Source organism: Aedes aegypti, chromosome 2 (genome assembly GCF_002204515.2).
Source record: "Aedes aegypti strain LVP_AGWG chromosome 2, AaegL5.0 Primary Assembly, whole genome shotgun sequence".
Taxonomy (NCBI): domain Eukaryota; kingdom Metazoa; phylum Arthropoda; class Insecta; order Diptera; family Culicidae; genus Aedes; species Aedes aegypti.
Genome location: NC_035108.1, coordinates 207,352 through 216,798, shown reverse-complemented (window position 1 = coordinate 216,798; position 9,447 = coordinate 207,352). Strand labels below are relative to the sequence as shown.

The following is a 9,447-nucleotide window of genomic DNA, read 5'->3' as shown; positions in this document are numbered from 1 at the left end:
AAATGAGCATTCGACCAAATTTCCAATCGACTAAACGTCATTCGACGAAGTGTTCTAAAGATTTTCGACCAAAAATGTCCCTTCGAATAATTATAGTTTCGGCGGATGTCATTCGAACAAACACCACAGAAAAGTGTTTGTACACGCAGCGAACTGAACAATCGAATTTCATACATTTTGCCTTATGAAAGGTGGAACGAATATTGCAATACGACGGCTTTATGTATCGTTTTAGCATCACTCCATATCAAGGCGTCGATAGGCGCGTGGTGTACGCTCGGGCCTATCGATCGCAAGGTTCTTGGTTCGATTCCAGGTTGCCGCGAAAACGTTTTTTGTTTTCAAATTCTGGTTTCATAGTTCTGGTTTATAGTCTGCAAATTAGGTCAAAGTATTCCAACCCAAAAAGATCCTCGATTATACGGAATTCGAATATGTCACCATCATCGTACTCTTGCTGAATAGGTTTGCGTTCATCGCTGCGATTATTTAGTACCGCAAACTGCTGCAGGATTTAATAAGTTTGGAATAGATCGCTGTCGTTTCACGCATCTGTCTAGTTGTCCATGTACTCCAAAATTCTGAGTGATCATATCATCAGAATAATATTATAGAAGTTATTTATTGAGAGAAAAAAAAATCATATATGACAGTAATAAATCCGCAAAAAAAACGTTTTAAAATATATGGAATAATTATCAACATTGTGTATACCGACTGTTCATTTAATGGAAGTATTTTAAGCTTCATAAACTAAAATTCCAGCAATTTTCGAAAATGAATATTCTAAATCATTGTAATTGATGCCTTCATGTTGCTTTATCATCTTTCTGATAGCAGATTTTACTTTCGAAACTATGGGTATAAAATTTACCAAACACTACATTTATTCAATGGATTCATTGGAGAACCGTAAGGACAATTATAGGCTTCAGCGAAATCCTTCGAGTTTGATAGTGGTCCAATTACTCGTATAATGCCTGGGGAATGTACTGATGATCGTATCTTCGTCAAAGCATCTTCAGGTCTCATGGATCCACACCATATTTGAGCATAATTGAGGAAGAATAGTTGATCATGGGACATATTCATACCGGGAAGGTCCAGCTCTGGTCCATGGAAGTCAACCCATTTTCGATAGGCCTGAATAAATAATGGTTTATATTAGTATATAATGAGGGGCAATAGCTGTAAATGTAAACCTATAAACACACGCATAAGCTGCATGAGAACCTTACATATAGTATATAATATCGTTACATCTATCTATCTATCTTTTATTTATCTATATCTACATTATTATTATTATTTAATTGTTATATAAATAAAAAATGGAATGGTATTTGTATGTCACGAAATGGTTTGAGGAGCAGTCAACGGATTTCCACAATGCTTCCCCAGTTAGAATGGTGAAGAACTGTGACGTGTTCGTGTGCACTAATATAAAAAGAAAACTTCTTAGGTAGTTAAAATAAACAGTGAATACAAGCCTAACATTTTGAAAGGGTTATTTTTGCATAGCCTATTGCACAACTTACTACAGTCATCTCTCCCTTACTCGATATTGAAGGGACCATCGAGTTAGGGAGGTATCGAGTTACAGAACACAAAACCAATGCAACTGCGATCCAAGGGACCATCGAGTTAGCCATGACAACCAACTTTTACTATGGTTCTCTAACTCGATATCGAGATACGGAATATCGAGTAAGGGAGAGTTAACTGTACATGGCAATGCATCGTTTGCCTAGTATACATTGAAGGTAATGAACTTATATAGTGTTTGTATCAAAACCATACATTGTCTGTATTGATACCTTAATTTTAAGTATATGTAAAAATCTAATACAGATTTTGTGTTGAATTTCGCTGTGGTATGTGTTATTGAAAAGGATAAAAGTATTTTAGTTAACATAACATGTGTCCAGCGTTCCTGATATTCGTTTCACTCCTTTGCTTCATTCAATTACACCTACTTTCTTATATCATTATCTTAAATCATTCAAGTCGAGTCTAGTATACGACACCGAAGACGGCTTAGAAATACGCGTATCTGTTAAAGGATACAAAAACTCTAGTGGAATTAAATGGTATAGTACTAAATTCATTTTTTTCATCTGCATCGTAAAATTGCACAAGAAATTTTTCGCTGGCAGAAGTTTGACAGTAATCGAAATTTTAACAAAGACCGGTGTTCTATTCGCTTAACCCTTTGTCTGTCAATATGACCCCAGAGACCTTTAAAGGGCTGTAGTAACTCTTTTGCTAGCGAACGGATTTGTATTTTTTCACACATTATTGATGAGTATCTTCAAGTTCCATGATTCATTTTGGCATGGGGGTTTTTTCTCGATCGAAATCTCTGAAACTTTGCAATAAGAAGCACTCCAGTACGACGCATATTGTGGCCAAATATAAGCTCAGTAGCTTTCTAAGGACTGTTCATTTTATAAAGTGCATACTGTATCTTTTTAATTTATCAATGAAATTTGTACATCGTTCGACTAGTATTGTACAGTGTTGTGATAATAAACATTTTCCAAAATAATTAAATTTCACATGAATATGGAACAGCGATTAGAACGGTCGATTTTTGAGTGTTATCAAAATAAATGATTGTTAGAAATTGGGTGGAAAATTCTACAATTTAAATTTTTTATTTTCAAAAAAAGGCTTGTTATTCGAAAGCGTCATCAATCAGAAGCCTGAAGGAAAAAATCAAATATTTTTTCGAGCAACAATTTTACTGATATAATAAAATTATTTTTCCCCTAAATTTTTTAGAGAAACATGTTTTAAATTTGAAGAGAATTGATATGAGTAGAATTTTTTGGTTAAAAGTACGTCCTGACGGAAGTGCTGATATAGTATTGATATGAGAAATATCTTACGCCTTCATAGAGTTACTTATTTAGTCCCCCGTCACATATAAAGCACAATAGAAACACAATTGCTTTATTCTAAGAAGATCTTTTAAAGTACATTGACAATTAACAAAATTGGCAACACTGCTGTAATAAAATCGATTTAATTTTCCCCATATTATTTTCATAATATGTTATTCTTAGAATACCAATTGAATTATTCGGAGAAAATCGTTTACAATTTGCTGTGGATCGATAAATATGCGCACATGATTTTAAAAGTATGCGACTTTTTGGTAAAACTACCATAAACAGTAAAATTTATACTTAAGACTGTGGTTTAAACTCACGACTTTGCTCTCGTTTATCCAAATATAGTTTTTTTAGTAATCCAAACTAGTTTTGAACACGCTTTTTACTTTTCTCTTTTGCTGGGAGTGAAAGGATGGTGCATCAGCAAATTTGGCCATAACTTGGTAAATCACTAATGTTACCTAATGTCAGAGAATGGTGGAACATAATTGATTTTTTTAAGCTATACTTATAGTAGAATACTAAAGGATACAAACATACAATTTGTTCATAAAAATTTGGATTTTTGTTTTGAATGTTAAACTTTAACGAACAGCTTTTCTTAGGACTTTTTGGAAAAACTATTTAGCTCTTCAACCGAATACATTTTCTAGGATCTTATATGTTCATAGCAGTGTAGAATAATAGTTAAACGATGCACAGAAAACCGATTACGATTTTATCAATAAATAAAAACGATATAGCATAAACAAAGTGTCCACTTTATAAAATGAACAGTCCTTACAAACCTAACTGCCGAAGTGAATCGAAAGAGCCAAGAATAGGATCTGGCCCCCTTATCTTGAAAAATAGTTTTCGAATATCATGCAATTCGGGGGATAGAAAGTAGTGGTAACTGTGCAGGGTGGGTGTACGGTTGTCAACCACAAACAAAGCTCGACTTACAATCATCTCTCACGCGGGCCGACCCAAACAGCACAGGTCGAAACGCGGGCCATGCCAGGCAGCAAATGCTGATGCATTTCAACATTCAAACAGCGGGATGCCTAGCAGCGTTGTGAGCCAAACGAATACACCCACAAAACATGAACGGCAGGCGCACCTCGTTGCGTATACCCCCCCTGTAACTGTGATAGCTCCATCATACGGTGGAATTCCCAACTAACTAAGGGGTCATGCACAAATTACGTCACGCTAACCAAAATATTTGAACCAAAATATCTCGAAGTCAAAAATATCAGCATACTATGAAAATCGTACACACAAATTCTCAAAAATGTGTCAGTGGTCAAAGTCACTGTCAAAGCGTCACAGCACATAATGCATGAAAATCCGTTGACATAGTTGATAGGGTTCATGCACAAATTATGTCACGCTCCAAGGTGAAGGAGGAGTCAAGCCAAGCATGACAGGCCTTTCAAAATTCTGGTGATATGAGGTATAATTGTACATAATATTTAATATTATTGGCTTTTAAGCCTGATTTGCTGCTGACAAGTAATTTCTTGGCCTATCTTGATGCATGGGGAATTTCTGCAAAGATTCGCTCAAGAATGTGCCATTTTTCAGATCGCAGTACGCAATTGAAAGGAAATGTCAGTTCAAATGGGAGTCGCTGAAGAATATTTCTGCAAGGAATCGACGAGAAATTTCTTTAACGATTCCTTTTCAGTAGCAAACCAGGCTTTAAGCTGAACATTATCTCATTTGCTAACAGGTTTTTTTTTCAAGTGGTCCCTGAACGCAGTCAACTTTACAAAACTAATTTTGTTAGCGTTATTTAACTTGTTGATATTGAACTAGTCTTCTGTTTATGGCAAAACATTATTCTAATGTTGAGCTTAAAGTATTCGAAAATTGAGGAAGCTTACCCGAAATGACTGTTTGAGTCCTCCGTTATCAGCAATGTTTTCTCCCTGTGTCATCCTACCATTCATGAATAAGTTTACTTCGTTGATCTTGTATCGTGAATATTGATCAATAATGCATTGAGCTCGTTCTCTGAAAGCTTTGATGGTTGCATTATTCCACCATTGCATCATATTACCATCTTTATCAAACTGCCGTCCTTTATCGTCAAACCCGTGCGTGATTTCATGTCCTATTACAACGCCGATACCACCATAATTCAACGATTTTGGAAAATGTTGACTGTAAAACAAAGGTTGAAGAATTCCTGCTGGAAAAACTAAAAGAACAAAGTATATGTAAGAAATGATTTTCGAGCTACATTCGTGCTTACCTATGTCATTTTTGTTGGGATTGTAAAATGCATTAACTACTGCGGGCTCAGTAGCCCATTTGTCCTTATCAACAGGTTTTCTTAGCAATTGCAAATTTCGTTCAGCATCCCATTTAAGAATATTCAAAATATTATTGATGAAATGGTCCTTGAATATAGTAAGCTGAAAATATAGAATTATTGATTACATAAACTATCAATCGATAGGCCCAACTAAGATTGACAAAGGGGGAGCAAAATGTGCTGTGATACTGCTAGAAGACCAGAAGGTGAATTCCGGCGAACAATTTCTTCGAAGAGAAGAAATTTTCTTCCATTACGTACCAGCAAGAAAATTTTCTTTTCTTCGAAGAAAATACGTGCCGGAATCCACTTACAGAGCTTATGTTTTGTGCCATTTTTTCTCTCTCTCCCATGGTAGCTCCACAGCTCCATTGATTTTCGACGAACTTAAGAAAAACTGAATTAAATAAATACTATGCAATGGTTACTATAATATGATTCCTTACTCTTGCGATAAACTAGATGTTTCAATAGTATTGAGAGCGTATCTTTTACGGTTGGTCTTTCCCACCCTACGGTTTGAACATTTAAAAGGCACATGATTTTTTTTTATTACCGTACGGGTTTGGGCCGAAGGGTCTCAGATTTTCATGAAACTTTTTCCACAGGCAGGGCTCATGGATATATGAATAAAAAAAATTGAGAAAAAAATCAGGGTCGCCTATTTTTCCGGAAAACTCAGGTGGAAAATTTGTGTTTTCCCTTGACACTACTTACTTTGAAAAATCATAACTCAAGAACAAAGCATCGTAGAAACAAAGTTTTAATATGAAAATTTAAGCAAATTTTCTCAAAAATCCAAAAAAAATATGAACTGGAAAAAGTTTTCCACAAAATTTTCCACCGTTGGGAAAATTCGTAAAGAAAAGCCGGAAAAACTATGCCCGAACTCGTGGAAAATTTTCAAAAAAAAAATTTTCGAGAAGGTAATTTTATAAGCTTTAATCACTGAAATTTTTGGAATGCACTTTTTTTCGTTTTTGAGTTATGGCCAATTTTGTGAAAAATGTCCAGATGTGCCATATAAGACTTTTCTTTGAAAAATCATAACTCAAGAATAAAACATTGTAAAAACAAAGTTTTTATATGAAAATTTAAGCAAATTTTCTCAGAAATCAAAAAAAAAATATGAACTGGAAAAAGTTTTTGTCTATCAGCTGTATATTCCTCGTTATTATTTTTTGTAAAGTGAAAAAAGTTTTCCCGAAGCTGTTGAAATGGACAAAGTTCAATATTACGGGGACGGACCTGGTGTAGTGGTTAGAACACTCGCCTCTCACGCCGAGGACCTGGGATCGAATCCCATCCCCGACATAGTCACTTATGACGTAAAAAGTTATAGTGACGACTTCCTTCGGAAGGGAAGTAAAGCCGTTGGTCCCGAGATGAACTAGCCCAGGGCTAAAAATCTCGTTAATAAAGTCAAATCAATCAATCAATCAATATTACGAATACAATTCTTTATGCTGTAACCCCTTCGGACTGGACGGCCACAAATCAGTAAGGACAAATCTACGATCGATCAGTCAAGGCCTCATCAGTAAGCTTCATTCGAATGGAGTTCGGTGGATTACGGAAAAGATGAATTTGCGTGAAGTGCTCCATTACCGGTGACCAGAAGGCTCTCGTTACGGATCTTCCAGAAGCAATGGCGTTTGAGGAACAAGTTTCACCACTATCTTCGTTGGCGTCGCCAAAGGAAACTCCTTCCTCGGGTGAGTCAGTTGGTTCTATAAATAATGTACAAAAAATACAAGAGCTTGCTGAATTCTTGGAAATTTCTTTTCAAGTAAAATCTTCACGTTTGGATGCTTCTAGTAGTAACTATAAAATTTTGAGTAAAATAAAGACTTGGTTTCCGCCTAATATTGTCGATGTTACAGAGGATTTTAATTCCGTTTTATTAAATTTGAACTCAGCTGTTACAAAAGCCGAACCTGACAAGCCAATTGAACTTCTAAAATTACTTCCTAGGAATTGGTCATATACCAAAGTTAAATCTCATTTTGACGTGTCTCAACACATTATAACTGAATCAAAAAAATACAATTTAGGGATTCAACCACTTTCAAAAGTAGGACGACCCTCGCATGGATCAGATGTCCAAGACATAGTTTCAAATTTTTATCTAAGGGATGATATCAGTCGGCCATTTCCTGGCTTGAAAGATACCATATCTATTAAGTTACCCAATGGAGTGCGCCAAAATGTTCAAAAACGCCTTTTGCTTGACCCTTTGGATACTTTATATAAACAATATTTGGAAACCTGCAAGAGTGAACAGGAATCTGTCTCATTCACATCGTTCTGGAAACTTAAACCAAAACAATGTGGATTCATCGGCCATGAACGTTTGTGTTTGCATGATACATGAGAATATGAAATTCATGGTTGATGCATTGAAAAAACTAATTGCTTTGAAGTTCATAATACAGAAAAAAAAATTAACACCTTTTTGACTAGTCAAATGATATGTCCAGATAGTACAGATGATTGTTACTTGAGGTCCTGTGAGGATTGTAAATTGAAAAAAAAAAATAGATTTTGTTGCCAATCGCTTAGATGAAAACAACGTTGAAGAAGTTAAGTATTGTTTTTGGATTATTTCTCCTCGTTGTGAAATTATCAACAAAGAGGAAAATGTAAATGATTTTATAGAAAACTTGAAAAATCTCACAGAGAAGTTTCTTGTGCATCAATTCAAAGTAGATAAACAAAATAAATTTATAAGAGCTAAAAAGGAATCACTAGTTGAAAACAAAGAAATAATGTGTCAGATGGATTTTGCGGAAAATTATTCGTGCGTGATACAAGTAGGGACGTTCCGATACTTGCGATATATCGAAATATCGATATTTTACTTTCGATATTCGATATTTTGGTATCGATATTTCCTATTCAATATATCGGTGATATCGATATTTCATTCCGATATATCGTAAACTAATATATTGAAAACAAATGTAGGGTTTATTAGTAGGTGGTACAGCCCTAGACCGCTCTATGAAGGTTGCCTCTTTCTCGTCAGTTACCATAGACAAAGATTTGAGACAAATCTACCTCTTAGACGAAATTGACGGATCCTTCAGCAGTCGGGATTTATCTTGGCCATGTCCTTGCAAAAGCTGAGGTATGTTAAAGGGTAATTGACCGGATACCTATTAACACCCAGCAGAAAACTCGCCTGATATTTACACAAAATCTGCATACATAAAAATTGTTTAGCGATTTAACATTCTCTTAAACACTAGCGTTGTCGAGAGTTTCAGAGACGTCTACATGCTCTAAGTCAAAAACAGTTGTATGATTTGCTCTAAATATAATTTATGTTTTGAGTAAATACAAGAAGTAAATTAGATTTTAAGAAAACCCAAAGCAGTTTCCGTTTGAAATGTACTAGAATGTATGTTAACAGAAGATATTTATGTAAATATCGGTCAAAACAGCATTTACTTTGAGTATTCATTTTTTTTTGACAAATTTTAGGAAACAAAACGGCAGGTCCCTAAGTGATATAGCAATTTTGCTCCATTGAAATATATCATATGATATTCCGATATATCGATATTTTGAATCAATATATAGGTGGTATCGATACTTTGTTTCGATAATCGTATCGAATCAAATATCGATACTTCGCAGTATCGGAACGTCCCTAGATACAAGACTCCATTCAAATCCATTACTTTGTACGACCTCAAGTAACAATACATCCATTTGTAATTTATTACAAAGACAAATCTTCGATCAAAGTCTTAAATTTTGTTGTAATTGCTGACATAAAAAAGCATAACACGACATCAGTTTATGCTTTTCAAACAAAACTAATTTCAAGATTGAAAAATAAATTTCCTGAGCTTGAAAAAATCATTTATCTTTCTGATGGTTGCGGAGAGCATTACAAAAATAAATCAAATTTCAAAAATGTATGCAACCATGAAAATGATTTTAAAATTAGAGCAGAATGGCACTTTTTCCCAACCTCACATGGAAAAGATCCATGTGATGGTATCGGTGGCATTATTAAGCGAATGGCTAGAGATGCTAGTATTAGAAAGTCAGCGGAAATTAATAACGCCAAACAATTTTTTGACTGGTATCAGAAGGCCGGCTCCAGAGGCACGTTCCCCGCCATTTGGGAGATTTGTGCCATCGCCATATTTGAGCCTATTTCATCATCTACCCGATGGGAGAGGAAAGGGAAGGGAAAGATGGGAGGAAATAGGAGTGGGGTCCCTTGAAGAG

At 35.1% G+C, this 9,447-nt stretch overlaps 1 protein-coding gene across 6 annotated transcripts in view; it reads right to left on the bottom strand.

The window, feature by feature from the left end:
• Window positions 1–344: 344 nt before the first annotated feature.
• The window catches only part of LOC5566104 (endothelin-converting enzyme homolog), a 28,258-nt gene continuing 19,155 nt past the window's right edge, over window positions 345–9,447 (bottom strand). For all 6 annotated transcript variants that reach the window (XM_021839631.1, XM_021839633.1, XM_021839630.1 and 3 more), the window contains 3 exons: window positions 5,140–5,302; window positions 4,769–5,085; window positions 345–1,143 (listed from right to left, as the gene is read on the bottom strand). In XM_021839631.1, the coding sequence (XP_021695323.1) occupies window positions 871–1,143; window positions 4,769–5,085; window positions 5,140–5,302 (753 nt within the window). In that variant the 3' untranslated portion in view covers window positions 345–870. The remainder of the gene's footprint in view (window positions 1,144–4,768; window positions 5,086–5,139; window positions 5,303–9,447) is intronic.